At 38.2% G+C, this 22,282-nt stretch overlaps 4 protein-coding genes across 5 annotated transcripts; all 4 read left to right on the forward strand.

Annotated features, from left to right (window-relative positions):
* Positions 1-52: 52 nt before the first annotated feature.
* Positions 53-9,189, forward strand: LOC114525510 (jouberin-like). Its single transcript, XM_028546887.1, has 29 exons — positions 53-331; positions 636-709; positions 850-877; positions 960-1,047; positions 1,140-1,206; positions 1,281-1,362; positions 1,796-1,925; positions 2,033-2,596; positions 2,795-2,887; positions 2,962-3,064; positions 3,246-3,341; positions 3,440-3,676; positions 4,443-4,504; positions 4,911-4,962; positions 5,159-5,244; positions 5,361-5,415; positions 5,557-5,672; positions 5,936-6,101; positions 6,313-6,373; positions 6,544-6,645; positions 6,739-6,791; positions 6,918-7,012; positions 7,215-7,348; positions 7,464-7,604; positions 7,694-7,896; positions 7,973-8,225; positions 8,529-8,587; positions 8,716-8,878; positions 9,110-9,189. The coding sequence occupies exons 1-29, from the start codon at positions 322-324 to the stop codon at positions 9,172-9,174; spliced, it is 3,438 nt and encodes a 1,145-aa protein (XP_028402688.1). The 5' UTR covers positions 53-321; the 3' UTR covers positions 9,175-9,189.
* Positions 9,190-10,932: 1,743 nt separating this feature from the next.
* Positions 10,933-13,594, forward strand: LOC114525404 (ras-related protein Rab-10-like). The gene is made up of 5 exons (XM_028546734.1): positions 10,933-11,110; positions 11,791-11,851; positions 12,101-12,161; positions 12,263-12,430; positions 12,514-13,594. The coding sequence occupies exons 1-5, from the start codon at positions 10,984-10,986 to the stop codon at positions 12,700-12,702; spliced, it is 606 nt and encodes a 201-aa protein (XP_028402535.1). The 5' UTR covers positions 10,933-10,983; the 3' UTR covers positions 12,703-13,594.
* A 176-nt stretch (positions 13,595-13,770) lies between these two features.
* On the forward strand, positions 13,771-16,070 carry LOC114525461 (isoaspartyl peptidase/L-asparaginase-like). Its single transcript, XM_028546822.1, has 6 exons — positions 13,771-13,922; positions 14,000-14,157; positions 14,280-14,427; positions 14,815-15,105; positions 15,383-15,555; positions 15,834-16,070. The coding sequence occupies exons 2-6, from the start codon at positions 14,026-14,028 to the stop codon at positions 16,023-16,025; spliced, it is 936 nt and encodes a 311-aa protein (XP_028402623.1). The 5' UTR covers positions 13,771-13,922; positions 14,000-14,025; the 3' UTR covers positions 16,026-16,070.
* An 827-nt stretch (positions 16,071-16,897) lies between these two features.
* On the forward strand, positions 16,898-22,155 carry LOC114525566. Of its 2 annotated transcripts, none has more exons than XM_028546950.1 (4): positions 16,898-17,067; positions 19,866-19,935; positions 20,753-21,012; positions 21,286-22,155. In XM_028546950.1, the coding sequence occupies exons 2-4, from the start codon at positions 19,884-19,886 to the stop codon at positions 21,640-21,642; spliced, it is 669 nt and encodes a 222-aa protein (XP_028402751.1). In that variant the 5' UTR covers positions 16,898-17,067; positions 19,866-19,883; the 3' UTR covers positions 21,643-22,155. The 2 variants fall into 2 exon arrangements, with proteins under 2 accessions (XP_028402751.1, XP_028402752.1); XM_028546951.1 differs by lacking the exon at positions 16,898-17,067 and adding an exon at positions 19,062-19,231.
* The last annotated feature ends 127 nt before the right edge of the window (positions 22,156-22,282 follow it).

Here is a 22,282-nt window from a genome sequence, read left to right on the forward strand (position 1 = left end):
GGCTAAGGAGCACTGGGAACGAAATATGCCGAAATTTTTGTTTTGAAAAATTCAAAATGTCTGCAAAAAGGAACGAAATAAGTTTAGAAGAAGTTATTCTATAATTATGATGTTTAAGTTGCCCTAAAGAGCAGATCGGGAGTAATCTACGTTTATTATAGAAGTGTCCTCCGGTGGAGAGTAGATTTTTCTCAATATATTAGCATGGAGTACGGTTTTTTCTCCTGGATTGAGATGTAAATATAAAACAAATGAGTGAAATGACAGATGATTAAGAAATTTCTACTATTCGCTTAGATCAAACGCTTGTCTGTTAACATTATGCTTGAAGGTAGGTTGATTTTCTCTCAGTATTCAAGTGCTTAAAGCAAAAGTTAATCGAATTCGTTTCATCAATTCATCTTGAGATTATCTTACAACCAAGATGAAATGAATTCGACTAACGTTGCAAATAAAGTGATCCTGAGTGGCCGATCGAACCAGATGTTCCAAGAAAGTAAAGTTCTTTATAATAATAGACATCATGAGGGTTTTCATTAAAAGGGAGTTACTGACAGTTTACCTATTTTCATTCTAACTGCTGGTTATTTCACTTTTGTATATTCATTGCTGCATGTCACTGTATCATGTTTTAGTTGAGACATCAAGACAGGTGAGGAAGTCTCGCAAGAAACACGAGCGAAGCCAATCAGCATCTGTAGCTATCAAGGTACTGGTATGAATTCATTGGTGACATGACTATTGTACACACAGATTTTGTCAACTGATACTGATTTTCATGAGTTGTCTAAAGGGATATACAATGAATAGGAGAAATCCTATGTTCATTTTCTGTTGTTTTCTGACTAGGACAAGCCCTCGAAGTATATTGAAGATTGTAAGTATTACGCATTCAACATTTTTTGTACATTTGGGAAAATTCTGTATGGTAATTACAACTATGAAATGGAATTTTTTAGACCATTCTGATGCAAAAACATCAAAGACTTTGAAAGATGCCCAAGAAAAGCTTGCGGCACTTGAAATTAGTGGGGATATTACAAAAGGGTATCTATCATATATCAGTTCGTTATTTGTGCACTCAGGTGAGTGAATTTATGTGATTGTTAAATGAGGAATACAAATCTAAATCTTTGCAGAACTCCACAAACTGAAAATGCAGAGAAGAAGAAAAAGCGAAGGAGAAGAGCACAATCAGCAGATCAGGTGAGTTGGGAGAATCAAAGAGTAGCCCTGTTTAATTCCTGACAATTTGGTGAATATGTTTTATTCTATTTTAGCTAAACGATGACACAACGCGCATCAGGAAAGATCAATCTATTGCAGAACAGAATTTGATCCAAGCCAACCTGTACACAAATGGTAACTAGATTTATAGTATTATAACTCTCCTTACCGAGTTTAATCAACCATAATAATGCCTTCAATTTATGCAAACAAGTACATGCAGTTTTTATACAGGAAGTGCCTGTGTATTAACTAGGATATGGTGTGGACAATCCTACTGTATTAATTTGGCATAAGACACTGTATTTAGGTGCTCAAAATAAGATTAGTTAAAGGTAATAACCTGCATGCTTCAATAGCAAATTTTTGCTTGGAATGAAGCTTACAAAGGGCATTGTTAACTTTTTTATAAATTTTCCTGGGAATTCTTGTCTAATATTGAATGACCTATAAGGTTGTACACAACTGGATGGATAACTAGCTTACAGGTTGAGGGAAAGATGACGTGTCAAGTTGTGAGAAAGTGATACTTATATAATCTTTCATTCTCCAAAACTTTCTACTTCAGACAAAAACAAAAGCCTTGAGAAACAGACGAAACAGAGCTACAGTGAAGCTCTTTCAGGCCGGCCATCTCAGGATGAAACGACTGAGGATCATCCAGGCAGGTCAACAGTCAGTGAACGGAGAGAGAAAAGGTATTGATGCCTAATGGGCTTCTGTGAAGTCAATGCTCTTCGCTAACTCATATAAGTCGATTCTCTCCTTTGCTTTGGGAGTTTAAAAGATTGTTATTTGTGTTTAGGGTTAGGAAGAAAAAGAATCTTGCTGAAGCAGAAGTTGCAGCGGCTGTTGAAACGGCTGTAAATGTCGAAAGGGTGAGAAAACGGGTTAAGAAGAAAGCAAAACATCGACCAGGCAGCGAAGACCATTCTGAGGAATACCTGGATACCCCCGACGGGCACGAGGGGACATCGGGGACTCGAGGAGATCCACTGGATAATCGTGGATACGTGGATACAGAACATGAGGATAAAGATGTACACGAGAATGACGGGAGGACAAAATCAAGATCTCAAGCGCGGGAAAATTTGGGATACGAAGACGAGCAGGAGATTGGGGAGACTTCGAGGGAACCTAAGGCGGGAAGAACGAAAACTGGCAAACGACGGCGAAAGAAACTAAAAGAACCGTCTGCTGACGTCATTCACCGTGCGCTCGAGAAGAAACGACAAGATGATGGTCACGTGATGTGCATCGTCATCCACAAAGCGGACAGACTCAAGACTGACTTAAGAATCAGCCATCCGTTAGTGCGTGTTCACGTGATTGATGTCAATACCGGGGAATATATCAAAAAGTGCAGTAGGTAAGTGCCGTATGTAACTATGGTTGTATATAATGATCAAGACAACCCTTGTAAACTATCAGTTGTTGTTGCACTATCAGTTGTTGCTGTATATAGTCTTGCGACTATAGTCCCCTCTCTTCCAAAAGCAATAAACCAGTTATTAAACTAGTCCATTCAATACCATGCTAGCCTTAACCATAACATGTAATTCGCCAGAAACCGTGCAGCCACTTCATACTATGAAAATCAAGAAACCGTGGATCATATTTTACCGCTGATGACGCAACCGTTTGACTTCAAACAAAGAAAGTAAGTCTCTGAAGATTGTTCACATAGGAAGATTCATATAGGAATAAACTAAACCTCAATATTGTGTATCACAGGTCACTCGTTCCATCATGGGAGGATGTACTTATCATCAATGAAATATATTCGTATTTTTTACAACGCACGGAAGGTGATCCAAATGTCATAATTTTCTTTGAGGTAAAGTGACCACAGGTTTATTTACTTCTTAAAGCTCTTTTTTCGCAAGAGTTTATAAGTCCAACAATACCTGGTTTTATGACACTAAGAGAAATGTTTTTTTGTCTCCTAAAAAGTGCGCTTTGTGGAGGAAACATTGAGTATATAAAGATAGCTCATTGCAACTTATACTTTTCTAAAGATACTAGACTTCCTTAGTATGGCCGCAATCAACAAGCTAAAAGGTATGCAAAGATCAGATAGAGGCTGGTATCAAATCGCTTGGGCATTTCTTAAGGTAAATTTCAATTTTTCCAATGAAATATTGACCATTAAGCCAAGTTATACTGTATTAGGAAAACACTGATTATGCTGTACTGTCATCTCACGTTTCAGTTGGTGGGTTCCAATGGATCGCCCAATACAGACACCAAGATTCGTCTTCAGTTGTTTCATCCCGTGAAGTACAACAGACGCCGACAGTTATCGAACTCGAGCATACCCGAGGTCTATCATTGGTGGAGTTCCCCATCACGTCAGCCGTATCCTTCAACGTTATATGTGACTGTAAAAGGAATTAGGCCACCGCAAGATATCGATGCCGCTGGAAGATCCATGTTCGCTGTTCAAGAAGTAAGAAGCATTCCATTGCAGTTGTTTCGTAGATCCTTCCCTTTTAAAATAAATTTAAAACTATAGGACGATTCATCGGTCTCGCGCCTTACAGCTGGAAAGAGCTTTTAAAAATTAGTAAAATTAGAAAGTTTGATTGCGAAATATTAAAAAATGTGCATGGAAAATATAGCTCTGCATGCCATGTTTGCAAATTTCGTATGACTATATTACACAGAAAAAGACTTACATTTATGGGAAATGGTCGGTTACTATTATTAAGAATACATAAAATATTTTATGTTTTTAGCCATAAAACAAAAATCATTGTTTCAGGCACGACTTAGAACTCTGTTTTTAATGTAGGATAATTTAGAACGGATTTTCAATGGTAAAAAACAACAAGTGGAACTGAATTTGGAAAGTCTATTTCAGCGCGGCAAATTTTTCACTTTAAACCACACTGTTTATAAGGTTTAAAGTTATTATTATACATGACAGACTTGATGTTCTCGAGCCAAATATATTTCTTGGTCCGGTTCGGCCAAAATATATCAATATTGGTAATCGATTTGCCGAAAGGACCATGCACATATATTCAGCAATGCATCTCACACTATATCGCCGGAAAATTTTGCAATACATGTCGGCAATTTGTAGCGGTTTTTTCTTTAACATATCGAGTTCTTCGAAATGTCTTCGAATCAACTTTGAAAAGATATTGGGTGGAGCTTTCGTAGAAAACATCAATATATACAGTAATATTGATCTGAGAAATTGTTTGCAGGAAAAGGGGAAAATGACGTTTGAAGAAATGACTGGAAAAATTGCCCGAAGCGAAAGTCCAAGGTTTGAAGAATAGAGGAAATGTTTTACTTATAATTATCATTGTTTCTTCCTAATGAAGTGTGAAGGTCTCTTGACTCCGGACTCACCCTCTGTATTAGTAAAAAAGCTAACTCCTTTGGATCGGACAGGACAGGAAAGTTTCCTTTGTATAAACGCCGCCTGAGAACTCGCCGACAAAGGAAATTTTCCTGTCCGTTCCGATCCAAAGGAGATTTTTCCTGAGTGGAAACTAGCCTTTAGGTAAAACATATTTAAAAATGAAGCTGTTCCATTCAAGTGGGAATACCACAAAGGAATCGTCGCTTTGAAGTGATTCAGATCTCCCACTGAATTAGTTTGAGTCAGCTTTAGAAAAAACAGAGGCAAGATTTGAATATTTCTCTGATGCCAATATTCGTTTCTTTAGCGAATTTGCAGCAAACAGGGATATTGTCAACTGGAAGAAACTACCTGGCCAGGTAAATTGCATTACCTGACAATTTGGAGGAGTTTAGATCTAAAACTCGTTTCAAACGTCGAACTTTTCATGTTCCGAATCAAATGCAAATGAAATGAACTTTAGCACAAAGACTTTAGCTCATTAACAATTAGGTTCGGCACAGGAAAAGTTCGACGTCTGAAACAGGCCTTCTTATCTTTGTGTATTTTTCGCAGCCAAATCGTGTTCCAAACCAGATCATGTCAACACTCCAGGCTGGGCATCGTGGATGTTTCGTTGTCAGATTTTCTGACGATGGGAGGTTTGTGTCCGCTCTACGTCATTATACGGAGGGTTAATGATGAGCTGAAAACGTGTTTTGGTCATATACGACATGCATCTCACTTTCTCAAAATGCTAACTTTAAATTCCGTTTAGAAAACTCGCGTGTGGTTGTGCTGAAAAACACGGATTCTCCATATTTGTGTTCGAGGTAATATACGTTAAGAATAGAGTCGGGGCTTCAGAACTTGAGTTCTCGCTTAAGATGTAAAATTTACCGCCTCATTCGTAAGTACCCGAACACTACTTATATCGCTCAATTTGGCACAATATTTTTTTCAATTTTTCGCAGACACTCTCTGGAAAAAATATCAGCAAATTTCAAGGGCATTTCAGTATTATCTATGATCTTTGTTGGTCCCAAAATGGCAAAGAGATTCTGTCGGCCTCTTCAGATGGAACCGCTAGGTGCAGTGTGCATACTGTACTATTTGTGGTCATTTCAATGCATTCCCAACTCGTATTTCCTGCCTCGTCTTTCAATAGTACAATTCTAGCTTTTAGTATTTTAACCGCTGATCAATAACGCCAATAATGTCAAGTTATAGCGCCAATTTCAACGCTAGTTCTACTCCAAGTTTGAGTTCAGTTGTATAACATAAAGTTCAGGGAAACGTTTGAAGAATCCAACCCGCTAAACTATGTTTCCACTTCAATTTGTTTAATTTCAGGAGTTGGGAAGTGTGTAAAGATGGCAGTCCCGCCATGAAAACGTATCCTCACCCTTGTTTTGTCTACGCCGCTCGTTATCATCCGCAGAAGAGCCTCGTAGTGACTGGAGGGTTTGATCGGCTGATTAGAATATGGGATAAGGACAACGAGGGTGTCAATGGACAGGTAGGAGTACGTTTGGATCGCATGGGTAGCAATAACTGGTTCATTGTATTGGAAAGGTGGAGTAGGGAGGGGGAAGGAACGGGAGATAATGGGAGGAAACGGAACGGATAGAAAGAACAAAGTGGAAAGAAAGAAGGCGTAGAAAAAGTGTAAGATAATAAGTAAAGGTATAAGAAATAATTGCATAACGATTAATTCGTTACATTTTCAGCTTTTACGTGAGATGGAAGGACATTTTGGTTTCATCAACACAATTTGCTTTGATCCCTCAGGTGTGCCATTATAAAAATCAATTCATTCTTCATATCAGTCCAGAAAGTTGCCCGTGGTGTAGATCTTCATCACTGTAGAGAATTACAAGTCGACCGTATATATATATATATATCGACCCCTATATTTATGCTCGTCTAGATACCCTAATTTGTGTTTTTGTCAATTCCAGGCCGATTTATGTTTTCTGGTGACAGTTCTGGGACGGTTATCGTGTGGGAGACGTATGGAAATGTGGACGCAAGATCAAAGAAAAAGCGATCTTCGACTGCAGGTATATGATGCAAGTCACTCGATAATTATAATCAACTACGTAAAGGCACATTGGTTCTAATAACTTTCATGCATTTTTTGTAATGTTTTGTAGCGGATATTCAAAGATGGGTGGTCAGCAAGACCGTGAAAGATCAGGAGATTAAGGTTTGTGAATGAGCATATTGTTTTCTCCAAAGATAGCAAAGACCAACTTGCTTATGCACCTCCTAAATCATTTTCACCTCGCCTAAAGCGTTGCACTATTACCACAGCATGCTTGTGTTCGCCTAGGATTGTGTTATCAACTCGATAAGCCTCCATCCAAATGGCCGCAAACTCCTGGTTCATACACGTGACAACGTAACACGAATGTTGGATTTGAGAAGGTATGTATAAGACACGTTCACTCGGTTTAAGTACACGTTTAGACGAGAAACAGCCTTTAGTATTATCCCAGGCATTCTTATTCTCGCTTCTCTTCATTGCACTTATCAAAAACTATCGGTTGAGACCAGAAATCGACGTCTATAAAATCTTAGCATAGCCTAATCCATGTGACACCAAAAATTTGGTAAAATTTTCTTTCAGTTTCTCGATGATGACACGATATATTGGCGCGAACAACTTCAAAGAGCACGTGAGAAGTACCATGAGCACTTGCGGTAGTTTTGTCTTTTCCGGGTCTGAGGATGGACTGGTGTATGTCTGGGACACCGAAACAGGTACACCTACCCCCAGAGAAATACTCGTAAATTACACATTGTGTAATGTCAGGCTTCCCGCGTTTGGTGTCATTATAAGAAAGGCGTATCCTATGCTAATTAGATTTGTTTTCAGGTGACTTGGTCAAGGTCTACAATGAGCTTGGATACACAGCAGCTGTGTCCGACATCGACTTTCATCCGCATGACAATATCATTGCATTCTGTTCTTTTGGCCAGAACCATCCAGTTGTTTTGTATCAACACCAGCATACAGGTCTGTGGGGTTTTTTGCGATTTGTTTACATCGGTTTTCCTTGCATGATATTCTTGAAACAACTCACAATTGTCGCCTTGCTATTTCAGGTAGTGTGGAGGAGATCCCTTATATCCCAAGCAGTCCCCCCATGTCCCCATTACGTACAACAACTCGCACAATGGGGCAGACAACAGAGCATGCGCTGACCGCTGAACCACAAACTATGGCGCATACTTCAACGCATATGGCCGACGTAGCCTCAGAAACCCTACTGCTGAATAAAATAAAAAAGAAACTGGATTCGGTCTTGGTAAGAAAGTATACCCCATTGAATCTGCCTAGATTGCAATATAAAGTAGACTAAACTAGATATTCACATCCTACAGGACGTATCTCACACAACCGCAGATCTTCGATCAAGTATGGCAGGCTCAAGAACATTGCAGAGGACCCCCAGTCCATACGCACCTGATCTATTATCGGTCCAACAACCTGAGTTTGGAACGCTATCGACCTGGGGCTCTGACTTCACAGCTTTACCAACCTCGCCATACAGTCCCGAATCTAAACCCCAGTCTCCTCAGAGAGAAATGGGCACGCGGACGTTTAGTCAACTCGAAACTGGGCAACCGAATCAAGGTTAGCTAACCCCTGTTCGAGATCTAAATTATTACACATCCTGTAAGCTGATAAGTTAATGGGGCGAGAGGCATCGTCTTTACCGCAGCCACCCCATCACAAAAAGGCAATTTGTAGTTTATTTCGTGAAAGAAAACGCGCCTCGAAGCTAACAATGGAAGGTGGGAGGGATATCCACCCCATTAGTATGCCCAACCCTACTCAGGATATCCGAGAAGAATATAATCGGATCCTGGACTATGATCGTCTGTGATGTAAGCAATGTGTGTAATCGGTCGAGGCTAAACAACTCGATCATTTTAGGCCCATCAAGTTTTTCCAGACCAAATTCCCGGCACGATACAAGCGTTGGCTTGTTTATGGTAAGTTCGTCAACTAAGCGGACTAAAAAAGGATCAAATATCGGAGAATACGTTGTTTTGAAATTCTTAAACACACGTTAAACAGAGTTATTTCAAAGGTTTGATGATACGTATTTTAAAATGTTCAGGCAAAAGCCGCGTATCCATTTTCTGCGAGGAATCCTGATGAGCTGAATCTTGACGAGGGTGACGTCATCACAGTATTACGTCAAGAAGACGAGCATTGGTGGGTAGGCGAGATGAAAGACGGTAGACAGGGATATTTTCCCGCTTCGTATACGAAGATGATGGGTAAGATCTGGTTGTAGTGAGATGCTCTTTCTTTCTCCACGCTATTCAATACTTCAAGCATCGCTGTTAGTCAATTAGGTATTTTCAAGTCCTCTTGAGACGCAGACCAGTACTTTACACGTATTGAAAACACTGATTTACAACAGTAAGGAAGCTAGGTCATGGATGTATAATGCAACCATTCCCAATAAGATTGTTTGCCATTTCTTGAAAAAATAAATGTCAATTTAGACAGGAATGAGAAAAAGAAACCCAAACAAAAAGAAAGAAAACAAGTAAGTTTGTTACGAATGTGAAATATTTCTTTTCACAAATTTTCCCACGCTTATGTATATGGTCCTCAATATAAATTATGATGTTATTCTTCACAAACTTATTTAAAACTTTTAGTACACAGCTGTTAAAACATCTGAAGGTGAAGTGAAGATACTTTCTGCACCGGAAGAAAGCGACGTTGATGTCGTCATTGATAAAAGGTCAGTGAACAACAGGAAACAGCAGAAATTTTCAAAATTGTTTGGAATGTTATCGCAATAGCGAAGTGCTCTCATCAAATACCTCAAACACTACTACTTTCGTTTTTTTTGCTTCCTAAAATGTACATGCAATCTTTAATTGTTTAGTTTGATCCGAAGGTTTAGGGTATAAAAAGGTTTCCTTAAAATAAATATATTATCTTTTTCTTCCTATAGTCTATACAACGGCTCTTAGATGGAAAAGTCGAGAACCTTTTTTTGTTTATTTTAGGCATTTGATAAACCATTGAAATATTTGAATAATTGTTGACTCCCTATCGGCCAATCTTGCTTCATATCTTTTTCTGGGAAAGTGCAAATATCCGCTAATGCGATTCCAAGGATACACGCGTAGATAAATATTGAACAAAGACGTGCCAGCAGGGGTTTTTTATCGAGACGCCTGCCAAACACGGCGTGCGAGATTAACTCGAAGTTTCATTGGCTGGGCACGTCGAATTAAGCTATCAAACTTCACGTAGCGTTTTTTTTTCACCATTTAACTCACCGCTATTGTCATTAATTTTATGTTATCTTCGAGCTTTCATTCGCGTCCTCAAACATTTAGTTAAATTTAGCCTCATCGCTTTTGTAGGTCACGCCAGGATGGGCGGCCACCACGTCATACGACCACTCACGACCGTTCACGACCGTCACCTGCCGTGAAGAAAAAATCGCCCAGGCGGACAAAAGATGAAAGCATTGCATAATAGCTAGCGTGCAGGATACGTACGATTTTAACAAATTCATATCTTAATATATTATTGAAGTGTAGATACTTGTACGTATGTAACATAGCTTGATAAACATGTTTTAAAAGGTTTTTTAAGTGAGGAATACACGTAGTTTTCCTGACGATGATACCGAAATTTTGTTATCATTATCTTGCCCTGAATACGTCGGAAATGGTTGTTTTCTTTTTGCGTTTTCAGAGGAAAACTGCTGACGTTTCCCAGGGAGACTCCAGTATGCGGCTTTCGGTTAAGTAGGGTTAAATTTCCTGTGTCGTCTCGGACGCATCTTGTCTCTACAAGTTCCTGCTTTCGCCCCCAAAAATTCCGCAAGTCTTTTAAAAAGAGAGGCACATTTTTCGATGTAATAAACCTGTATGTTTGTTGATTTTTGTTGCGCGTGTTATCAGGGAAAATATCGTACGAAAGCATGTATTTTTAGCGGCAAAAACCTCGTGACTCTCTGCTGATTAGGCAAACTTATCGCTTCTTGTTTTTGAACGATTAGCAGGGATTACGCCCTCTAATTTTCTGCCATTTGATTCTTTTCTAAGCAACCCACCTGTGGTATAGAAAAATAAACTGTTAAATTTCTTCGCTCTAGCTCCCAATTTCCTAAATTTCACAAAATTCTAGACATTTCTTTAAGAAGTTTTAACGTAGAGATAAAGTAATTTGATTCATATTTGGAGATCTTTCGAAATTTCGGATCAGTGGGCGAATGAACTGGAATGATAAATTACCGGCGTGTCACGGCCCGTCGACATACCGCCCCGCGGTTATATATAGTGAGTATGCGCAGAAGCGAGCAGAGGGGAGTATCCATTTACTAACTATATCGACACAAAATTTGGTTGAAATGGCCAAGAAAAGTTACGATTATCTATTTAAACTGCTGCTGATCGGTGATTCTGGCGTTGGGAAAACTTGTATATTATTTAGATTCTCCGACGATGCCTTTAACACGACGTTTATTTCGACAATCGGTGAGTTTTTCGCTGTGTTTCGAGTCGGTGCGTTCGCATCAAAACTTGGTAAATAGTTCACTTCGGGTCACGAGACAAAATTTATGAATTTTACATTGCGCAAACACGATCGTATTTTCTTGTGCTAATTCTAGTGGCGGCTGAGTGTTTGCCGAGTTTGAAACTGTTTCTAGCTGGCATTTACTTCGGGGCAATTAGTCATCGTAAATCCCGGAGCTCGGGCAAAATGTGCAAGACTTTATTGTTAAAATCTTTCGTAGAACGGAAGTAAATATGAAAATTGAAATTCGTTCCACTCTGTTGTCGACGTGTACTTATTCATCAATGTTTGCTTTTTGACATGCTTTTTTACATACCTTTGCAATAAGCACCATGTTGTTAGCATTTTTACCCAAATATGTATCCTGTTCTGTGATTTATTTGTAATATACTTGTAGATCAAATCTCTTTTAAATCGGTTTTATTTTCATTTTGCTTCGGCTTCACGCTGGGCAGACCAGCTGTCATTTAATGTACTAATTTCTAAAATTTCTTCAAGTGAAAGTGTCTGGCTATTGCTATAAGAATTGCATTTGGCAAATGATACTTGTGCCCCTTTTTTAACCCCTGTAGAGAGGTAATACTCTTCATTTAGTTTGGATTTCCATATGACCATGTTCTCGAAAATTGGGATTACATAGGTATAGATTTCAAGATCAAAACAATTGAGCTAGAAGGGAAGAAGATCAAACTTCAAATATGGTACTGTTATTTTGTTTTGTCGTAAACCTTTTTTTTTTGTAACTTTATCACCTTGCTTAAATATGTCACTGCACACAGTCTTAGTGTTAGCAGGCTAGCCTGTTTCATTATGCTGATTCTCAGAAATTGAAACGCTCCCTTTCCCTTGGCCAACTGGGGTAATTATCTCTGCTGAAACAAAATAAAAAGTAGAACCCAGTTTTAACTTTGGAGAAGATTGGTATTCATCATTAGTCATTATTCATGCAGGGATACTGCTGGTCAAGAGCGTTTTCATACCATAACAACGTCATATTACAGAGGTGCAATGGTAAGTGGTAGTAGTTCTATTAGTCTATACCTTGAAAGCAGTACAGTGCACATGCTAAATACACTAGCCAGACAAATAATACAGGGAAATTTCATTGATAGGGCATTATGCTAGTGTACGATATAACCCAGGACAAGTCCTTTGAGAATATCTCAAAGTGGTTAAGGAATATTGAGGAACATGCTAATGAAGATGTAGAGAAAATGATCCTAGGAAACAAGTGTGATATGGGGGACAAAAGAGTTGTATCAAAAGATAGGGGAACCAATGTAAGTGTTTTTTGCAAACAACAGAATAACCTTTAGTGAATTGTTTAAAGTGTTTGTTGAGGATGAAAATGTTTACCTTTTAGATTGCTCGAGAACATGGTATCCGTTTCTTAGAAACGAGTGCTAAAGACAATGTGAATATTGAAGATGCTTTTTACATGCTTGCACAAGACATTCTTAAAAAACAACTTCAAAATAAATCGTCAGCAATGGATAGTCAAAATACTGTACCAATCAAATCTCAAAGCAAGGACTCTGGTGGCTGTTGCTAAAATTTTCCAAATGTGGAGGAATTTTAGTGCCCAATATATTTTGTATTTTTCAACCTATCAAAATCTTCCCCCCCCCCCCTCATTTTGTCTTTTCAAACCTCTGGTTTTAACACCATAGGCTAGATGTTTGCATCTTGAAGGTTTTTAGTATAAATTTTGGTTGTGAGGACATGAACTTGACAAGACAAACTGCTTCTGGGCTACAATTCAAATATACATATTCCCTTAGGGTATCCTTAGCATTGGGGGAGGAGTCTTGTAAAATTACAAAATTGAGAAAACAGTCTTAGATAAGAACATTGTCTTCCTTGCCCACAAACCCCTAATGTTTGTTGCATGATATCTAGCATTTTTCATCATGTTAAGCTAGTTTGAACAAACATAATGTCTTTAACACATGGATATGTTTTTATCTGACTATCTTTGAGTGTATAACTGACATCAGCTCATGTTGTATTGCTGTATTTAAAATGTTTTTACTTAGCATGTACGACGAAAATATTTCTTGGTGATAATCTTAGCCACTTGCAATGAATGTACCATTATGTATGATTTACATTGGTTGCCATGGTATGCCTGAGATTCACCACTATTTAGAAACCAGACCATTTGTTGTAAACTATCACTAGCAAGCTTGTTTTGGATACCTTTGAACTGACAGTGTTTTTTTGTCGATTAATTGAATTGTAATAATATATCATTATTCGTTGTAATTGAAGCAGAATTTGGACTTTTAATATTATGGTCCAAGTGTATTATGCTGGAACTTAGGTAAATTAAATACTGTAGCGGTATAATTTAGTGAACAAGTATATAATTATTGTATTTTTCTACACAATGTATATGTTATTTTAGTGTTTGATTAATGAACATAGCCTTCTTTTACAATCAATATGTGTTGAAACTATTATTTTACTCAAAACAAGGCAACAGTAGTTTTTTTATTTAAAGACAGATGGTTAGTTAAACGGTGAAAAACTGGTGGACAAATGTTTGGAGTTTTTAATAGAAGAAGAGAGTTTACAGTCCAGGAATCCAGGCTGTAAACAAAGACTGGACGTTTTTGATTAGTTGATTCCAACACACAGGAAGTTGATCCATTTTTTTCATGAATGAATGGTAATAAAGATAATTAGTGGATTAATATTTATCAACATTTCCGTTGCAACGAAGCAATAATTGGTAACTCTCGTTTTGGCCATCGAGATTTTTTTTATCAGGTACCGTTTCGTCTTTTTATTTGCAGGGTAAACTAAAATATAGTGAAATAAGGAATGACATTCACTTCGACTTATAGGACATGAGTGACGGTTTTGTACTAAAATGGAGAAGATAAAACGAACTCCTTGTATTATTGTCCATGGAGGAGCCTGGTCGATGCCAGACAATCTTCTTGACCCAATTTACGCCGGGATTCAAGAGGCAGTAAAAACAGGTTATGAAGTTCTCAAAAACGTAAGCAAATGCATCTTTTTAGTGTATTAAGATTAATTCTTCATTCACATCCTGAACAATTGCTGAAATATTTGACTAATTATGTTATGTTATGTTATATTATCTAATTATTTGATCTCCAGGGTGGTTCATCAGTCGAAGCTGTTGAAAAGGCTGTGAATTGTATGGAAAACAATCATTGTTTTAATGCAGGGCATGGAGCTGTTCTCAATGAGATTGGCAAGGTTGAATGTGATGCAATGATAATGAATGGATCTACTTTGAATTCAGGTTAATCAAACTACAAGTCGTCCTAGATCAGTAGATCTGGATGCAATCATTAGCAAAAATACATGACTGCAACAAAACTATACTTCCTAGACCCTAGTCAAATAAAGCCCCTGAGAAAATACAAGGAGGGGTAAGGGGGATAGCAGCTCCCCGACTATAATAATTTGAATCTTATTCTACTTGTACATTGTACTTTTGACTGTGTACTTGTGAAATCATTTGTCTATCCACACCCTAAATTTTTTTTTGCTTGTACATGCCTATGGCCTGGAGAGCAAACTAATGTAAGGCTATTTCATTATTAATATAGTAACCCCAATTATTAAACATTAAGCTACCGCATTTTTAACACATATAACAATTAAAGCTTATTTATAACATTTTTAGGTGCAGTCATGGCAGTCAGTCAATTCTCAAACCCTGTCTCTCTTGCAAGACAGGTCATGGAAAAGACGCCTCACTGTGCCTTCAATGTGGAAGGCTCACTTGCATTTGCAAATAAAATTGGCTATCCTGTCTTGAAAGATCCAACTGAACTTGTTACAGAGACAGCAATGCAAAAGGGTGTTGCATTCGATGAATACGAAACGGCAGTACATTCACACATTGAAGGTCATGACACTGTAGGAGCTGTTGCCATGGATACCACTGGCTGTATTGCATGTGCCACCTCAACAGGTAGATATATTACAAAACTTACTTACAAAACGTACCATTTAGACTATGAAAAAATATTTCAATATTGACACATTGAAAAAATATTTCAATATTGACACAACTTCTCACAAGCTCCTGCTTTTAACATAACAAAATACATGATACATATATGCAAATACATATATAGTTTTTAATAAAAAAGGATGCCTATGGGAATTGGGAAAAGGGCCCGAAAAATCCCAGGCAGCATTTGTTGAAAGGTACTTCTAATATATGTATGCCCAATACATACTTCTAGGGGGCATACCTGCTAAGATGCAAGGACGTATTGGTGACTCTCCTATGATTGGCTGCGGAGGTTATGCAAATGAGTTTGGTGGATGTTCTACAACAGGTCATGGCGAATCCATAATGAAAATGACTTTGGCTAGAGAAGTTGTGTACAGTGTGGAAAATGGCAATGATGCACAGGTAGTCAGAGGCTTTGAAACTTAATTCAAAATTATCCCAGGGCCCCTCACTAGGCAACATTCCAGCAGTAGCATCTCTACCTTCGAAATTTTAACTCAAAATTACAAGATCAAGCCTTCATATCCATATTGCGATGCCTAGAGGCCCTAGATGTACACACTGCTTAGTTGTTGTAAAACAACAGAACAGACTCTGAGATTAGCACTGCTTGGCGATGACAAATGAGTGCCTAACCATAACCCCCTAAGTATACGTCTTACGATACTGATATCTCTTAGGTTTCGTCTGAGAAAGCTGTTCAAAGGATGTATGAACGGATAGAAGGATACGGCGGGGTGATAGTTGTGGATAAAGATGGAAACTTTGGAAAAGCATTCAATACACAGCGAATGTCTTGGGCTTTGATCAAAGACAACGTCTTACAATATGGGATAGAACCTAACGAGTGTAATCAAGTTGATTTGAGTTAGAACGTAAATAATCTTGTGGATTCAGCATCTTGAAGTCAACCCAAATGCAGGGCATTTTCCGATATTTTTTAATCAAAAGCTGAAAACAATAGTTCATTGTTTTTCATACTAGTATTAATACTACTTTCAAAACAATCAATTCATTTTTTACAAACGAAAACATAACGCTTAAAAATAACTTCTCTCTCGAGGGGCATGAAGCCTGTTGTATCTCTTTCTTTTCTTTTCCCGTTTCCCCCCTTTTTTGCTCCGATCTATATTAGTGTAATCCGGATACCGCGAATACGGATCCGTGAACACGGATCACACGAGCCAACGGCAGCCTAGGGCCAGCAGCCTTGCAAGCGCGCGCTGCTGATAATTATATGCAGTGTGACGTCACGGATTTTTAAAACCGGCGCAATGAAAGCCTAGGCACTAGGCTGAGCCAAAGGGTGACAAAGGAAGGCCTTGGTACGAATTAGAGACCATATATAAGAAATTCACAGTTCCCCCCCGGGACTTATCACGCTAACTCACGGCTTATTGGAAGCCCCCAATGGTCTTCCAGCAAATAAAGCTATATCGCTGAGCAATGGCTTGAATTGTCCCCGTGTTTAAAATCCCTGAAATATTCAAAAAAAGGTTCTTGAAATTCTGCATTATGAAACGAATTCATGTTTCCATATTTGAATCGTTGACAACCTCAATTTTAAGCAATTTAAAATTCTCTTTTTTGAAAAATCCGACTTTTCCTTTATTGGGCTGAGCCGGGGAAAGGGTATACCTTACCTGCGTTGCAGGCTTACCCGGCCACGCACATCGATTTAATTATATTCATTAATTCATGAATTCAAGTCATGTCGACATCGTATTTTGCTTCGCCCCACGATCGCAACGCTTACTATCTCATTTACATGTCAAGTGATCTGAGACTAATTTAACATTGAAACTTTTCGAGCTCGTTTAGCTATTGTTTCGAAGTTAAAACTCGCGTACAACCAAACTCCGTAAAGCAGAAAAGGTCACAAGAGGTTGAAAGACCGAAACTCGAGCGGAAAACGTAAGTTCAAACGCTATATATACTAGTTATAAAGCGCTCAATTCAATATGCGTTTGTCTTAATTGTTGTTAATATTTCGTCTTAAAATTGTTGAAACATTCCCGACGCTGAAATTGAAAACCCTACGCATTGTTCAAAATATGCTGTTTTTCTTTGAACCGTCAACCCAAATTTGAAATAACTTATTTCAGCATTCATTGAAAACTGCCTCATAAGCGATGTTTCAAACGTAAGCTATACAACACAAGCGAGACAAACTGCTGTGCCTAATACTGAGAATTTCAAAACGGAAAACATCGCATCCTAGCAATAAGCGTCGCAGTTTTTGTTTATTTTAATTTCAACGCAAAGTTTTAGAGTTGAAACTGCGTTAGAACTGACTGTTTGTAGTCTATATATAGTTCAAACGCATCTAAAATTTATAAAAGTAGTGATGTGCCGAATAATGTATGCATTTTTAAGGTCGCGAAGACGCTATACTCTATTGAGACTTGCTCACTCCCTATCGAGTGCAATATCATCTGTTGGACTGTGTACATATTATCATTAGTTTTTTAACTAAAGCCAAAGGTTTATAAACTGGTGTCGATTCTGGCTTTTCAAACTGATTGTATGACGCGTTTGGGAGTCTAAACTCCACAAGATTTGCGCTTGTCCGTGTACGTTAAAAATTGCGTTCCCACGAGTTGAAACTTTGTTATGTAATGATCATTATGTATTAGGTTCATAAATATTCAAGTTGAAAGTCGACGGGGTTGACAGTTTTCTAAACCTGTAGTTTTAGACAGAAAACAGCCGTTTTTAGTCTGTATCTCTGCCGGCATGTCTGAACCAGTTGTATGATATCTGCTCTCGGTCAATCACTTGGAATTTTATATAATACAGAAGCAAATAGTTGATTTAGGCCAAACTCAGTGTACGACTAGTACACTCCTTACGCGGAGTAGAAGACTAAAAGACTTCTAAGTTCTCAGTAATGTCCAAAGTGTTATCTCAATGAAGTAACTGAAGTTTTTTTCAGCTCTTTAGTTTTTATAAACAATCTTCGTCAGACACTGAGTACACAAGACATCTTAATCCACGTTCAAACGCAGCTTATTGTCTGAGGTATGGACGGTGTCGTTTGATGTCGTCATCTTTGTATCCAAAAATGCATCTTCAAGTGCATCATTAATTAAAACCTTTCACTTTGTGAAGCTCTTCCTCTTAAAGTTTACTGTAACCCACAGAATGTAGAAACATGCATTTATTTTTAAGCGCCAATGAGTGTACATATCGCCCGAAGCGAAATCTCTCAGACAGAGGTCTATGGCGCGAAAAATTTGAGATCTTCAGTTCCTGACTTCCTTTGTTGTTTTCAAACTTGAGAGATAAATTCCATACATAGTAGGGAGTACTGAGTTTATAAGACGCCGCGTGTTATCAGTTTAATTGGGCGAATCTTGTAGCGTGCACTAGTAAACAGTCAACAAAAATAAGTTCAAATATTGCTCTTTAATTTGGGCTGATCGAACTGGTATGGAAGAACAGAGAGGACGAAAGCAACGGAGAATGCATGATAATCAAGTATTTTGATACTTGGGAAATGACCGCGCGATTATTATCAGCACGCAAGCGTTCAAAGACTTTCATGAACGTCGCTAATCTGAGGAAACAACTGAATGCTCAAATTCTTTTCAATGGACCATTATAGTGCGGTCTTTGATTGGTGATAAAGACGTAATAAGTAGCAATTACTGGCAGATTTTTACCAACTCTTACTACAAGCATATAAATGTCATTTCTGAAAGTTCCTGATACAGTTCTTTCGATAACTGATGGAAAATCGTTTTGTGTGTAATGGAAAACTCTTAAACGTTTTCAAATATCACGTTTCATTTTTTTTACCTAAATACGATACGCGTCGTTTACAAAAACAAGGCAATTATATCCACGTTTCTGCCCACCATCATCTCTCGTCATTCAACAAGACACAAGCACTTTTATCATTCAAATTTAGTCTACGTCAATTACAAATCGCTCGACGTATATAGAATCAATATTGATCGTGTGGTCACATTCCTCTCGTAGTATTCCCATTACGTCGTGAAAATAGTGTGTTTCCTTTTGGATAAGCTGGAAGTTAATCTCAAAGTAACTTACTGCAGAACTAAACACTTCTCGGGTATGTGTCTAGGGTTCAAAAAAGATATAGTCTCACGACTTTCAACCATTGTTTGACATTTATTTGTATCTCGGGTTTGCAAGCACTCCAAGCAGGGTGCCTGATATCGTTGAGTAAATAAAGTGACAAAAGTTCGTAGACGACTAAACTTGTTTAATAAAATGAAATAGGTGGCTGTTTTCATTTTAGTACGGATGGATGATGTTTAGCCTTTAGGAAAGTGTCAAATTATCTGAGTTACTACCAACATTCACTTTATCGATTAGTTTCCAACGATTATTAGTTTACTTTCGTTTTGACTATTTTGATGTAATTATATTACTTCATTCTGGGATTAGAGAATAGACATGCACCTGTAAAGTAAAGTAAAGTAAAGTGTAAGTATATTAATCTGGTTCTAAACCAGCCGATAACAACTGGTTGTCAGTGTTCACTGAACCAAGTGCGTTCCCCACGATCTCTGGGCAAAATCTAGACCAAATGTGATGGCTTATCACCGTCACTCTCATGCACTAAGGACGTGACCACTCAATTCAAAATCCATCGTCGAACTATATTGATTTCAACCTCTTTTATTCCTGTTTCATAAAAGCATAAGTATCTAGAAGTTCATGTTGAACATATTTTTGTTTAGAGTTGATTTTTGGGCGAGATGAAGTTCGAATTGAAAGCTTGTATTCTACTTATTTGGTGTTCAGTCGGAGGTAAGAAATTTGCCAAACAAACTTTTTTAACGATTTTTTTTGGCTGGCAAAACTCTAAGGTTCTCGACATTTACCGCGTCTCGTAAATTTCGACATAAGACTGGTGCGCATACAACCACAACTAATTAAACGAGATATCTATAAAGAGAACTATTGTTTGCGTTTGACCGCCTAATCAAGTAAATCAACAACTCCCAATCATTTTCATACGAGTTGCACCGGGTCAAATTTCGAGGAGCGTCAATGACTGAAGGGCCCGGGCAACACTTTCGATTCCGGCCCCTCTATTAATAAGGGCTAGTTTTCATTTAGACATAAACATGTTGTGAACATGCCAAGATGGTTGATGTATTAGTGCTACGAGTGTGCACTGTGCAGTCAAAAATGACTGATTTGAGTACGAAAAATAAAGACAAATTACACCCGGATATTTCACATCGGTTAAAATGTGATTAAAATGACTTGTTTATGACTAAATGAACCAGCCCTAAGACAGCATTGGCTTCTCGTTTTACCAAAACTGTGTCCTATCTCGTGTTGTTATTTTCAACGCTTTAAAGCCTAACACTGAATTCTGCAAAAAGTCAGTTATTCAGGATTTCACGTGCAGAAGTTTGATGAAAATGATCTAAGCTTAGAAGTCATAATTTGTCTGTCACTGTCAGCTTTAACATTTGAATTTTGAAACACTCGAGTTTTTGGATCACAGTTGAGTTTATGATGTGTTGATTTGGATCCAGACATATCGTAGAAGATGTAATCTTCATATGCAGTCATAGTTTCAGTGATACCAATGTTTTCAATTTATTATTATTAGCTCATTGTTTAACGTGCAATAAATGCTCAACAAGCATCAGCAGTCGAGGTGATTGTGGAACTGAAGAAAGGTGCAACGCCAAGCAAACACGCTGTCTGGCCATACGAAGAGGAGGGAATCAGATTGGAGACACGTACAACACGAGATGTGCAACGAAGGACGAGTGTTCTGTCAGCGGATTACGTCAACTATGTCAAGGTCAAGATTGTGCTGCAAGATGTTGTACGACTTCAAAATGTGATGCGTTTGCAGACCTAAAGGTGATTTTATAATATATGCTTCATCCAACTAGGGTAGCCATGGGAAGAGGGGTTAGAGGAGCAATACCCTGCCCCCACGTACTTTTAGCTCATACTAAATTCCTCAAAGACTGATGAGAATATTTGGTGGAGGGTGGACTCGGGTGAGTCCGGGTTGCATGATCATGCGCAATTGCTGAAAAATATTGCTTAGTGAAACCTGCTGCTAAACCTGCCTTTCCACTCGTGGTTATATTTGTGTAGTACTGAAATAGATGAACTTCCTATTTTCAGCTTAATATTGTCAAGGTGGATGAACGTTCATTCCAGTGCTACGAGTGCAGTCGTGAATCGCTGGATTCATGCACGTCAAGCGATCAGAAATGCGATAACGATCAAGACGCGTGCATTTCGTTTTTGATGGAAGGTGGTAACCACAACAAGGTCTACACGAAGCGCTGTGCTCGTAAAAACGAGTGCACGCGAAGCGAACTGGATAGACTTTGTGCGCTCGAGAAAGACCAGTCGAATAGAAAAGAATGTCGTGCATCGTGCTGTTTTGATGAGATGTGCAACGAAGCTAGTTCAAAGACGATATCGTCGCTTGTGATTGCAGGAGCTGCTCTTCTCATTATTGCTGTATTTAACTAACCTGTTGTACTATACGTAAACCTTTCCCTCCCCTCCAAAGGACTTTGTAAACTGACCTTGCTCGGGCAAACGAAAATGGATACAAATCATCTTGTCGTGCATAACATTGTTTCTGGCCATTTTTTCCACATTTTTCCCAGTGGACAAACAGGGGAACAAGATATCTCGAACGCCCCAATCTTGGCCTGGGAACAGTGCAATGTTTCTGATTTCATCCTCGTTTGTCGAGTTTTTTGGTTACTGAAAGTCATTTACAGACCTTGTCAACCTAGTAGGTGATTCGAGATCAATCGTCTAACCTGCTGCATTCATACATAAGTAAAGTTTACCAACGGCAATATTTTGAAAATTGATGTGTATAATAGATTTTTCATCCGTAATTTTTTGACGCAATCCTGTCTTTTTTGTAATTTCTATATCTTTTGAATTACTATTGTTTTACATAGTGTGTTGAAGAATATATATTAGTTGTTTATTGTACATGTACAGCTAAAGTTGTTTATGATTGGTAAATTAAAGTCATTAAATAATATAGTCTGTTAGCTACAAGATGGTTGTTGTTGAAGCCTACGAAAAAAGCTTACGATTTTCTTCTTTTGATAGATGTGAACGAGTAATTAGTTACGAATACTCTGATGTG

Source organism: Dendronephthya gigantea, unplaced genomic scaffold, assembly GCF_004324835.1.
Source record: "Dendronephthya gigantea isolate DGI-Jeju-01 unplaced genomic scaffold, DenGig_1.0 000034F, whole genome shotgun sequence".
NCBI lineage: Eukaryota > Metazoa > Cnidaria > Anthozoa > Malacalcyonacea > Nephtheidae > Dendronephthya > Dendronephthya gigantea.

What these genes read in the sequence shown, in the direction of transcription:
- LOC114525510 (XM_028546887.1), top strand. An exon ending in AGTGGGGATATTACAAAAGG is followed by an intron (nt 1,048 to 1,139) that starts GTATCTATCATA and finishes AAATCTTTGCAG; the next exon opens with AACTCCACAAACTGAAAATG. An exon ending in AAAGCGATCTTCGACTGCAG is followed by an intron (nt 6,646 to 6,738) that starts GTATATGATGCA and finishes AATGTTTTGTAG; the next exon opens with CGGATATTCAAAGATGGGTG.
- LOC114525404 (XM_028546734.1), top strand. Translation starts at nt 10,984, where the DNA reads ATGGCCAAGAAAAGTTACGATTATCTATTTAAACTGCTGCTGATCGGT. An exon ending in GACGTTTATTTCGACAATCG is followed by an intron (nt 11,111 to 11,790) that starts GTGAGTTTTTCG and finishes GGGATTACATAG; the next exon opens with GTATAGATTTCAAGATCAAA. An exon ending in AAGATCAAACTTCAAATATG is followed by an intron (nt 11,852 to 12,100) that starts GTACTGTTATTT and finishes TTATTCATGCAG; the next exon opens with GGATACTGCTGGTCAAGAGC.
- LOC114525461 (XM_028546822.1), top strand. Translation starts at nt 14,026, where the DNA reads ATGGAGAAGATAAAACGAACTCCTTGTATTATTGTCCATGGAGGAGCC. An exon ending in GTTATGAAGTTCTCAAAAAC is followed by an intron (nt 14,158 to 14,279) that starts GTAAGCAAATGC and finishes TTTGATCTCCAG; the next exon opens with GGTGGTTCATCAGTCGAAGC. An exon ending in TGGATCTACTTTGAATTCAG is followed by an intron (nt 14,428 to 14,814) that starts GTTAATCAAACT and finishes TAACATTTTTAG; the next exon opens with GTGCAGTCATGGCAGTCAGT.
- LOC114525566 (XM_028546950.1), top strand. Translation starts at nt 19,884, where the DNA reads ATGAAGTTCGAATTGAAAGCTTGTATTCTACTTATTTGGTGTTCAGTC. An exon ending in TATTTGGTGTTCAGTCGGAG is followed by an intron (nt 19,936 to 20,752) that starts GTAAGAAATTTG and finishes TATTATTATTAG; the next exon opens with CTCATTGTTTAACGTGCAAT. An exon ending in ATGCGTTTGCAGACCTAAAG is followed by an intron (nt 21,013 to 21,285) that starts GTGATTTTATAA and finishes TCCTATTTTCAG; the next exon opens with CTTAATATTGTCAAGGTGGA.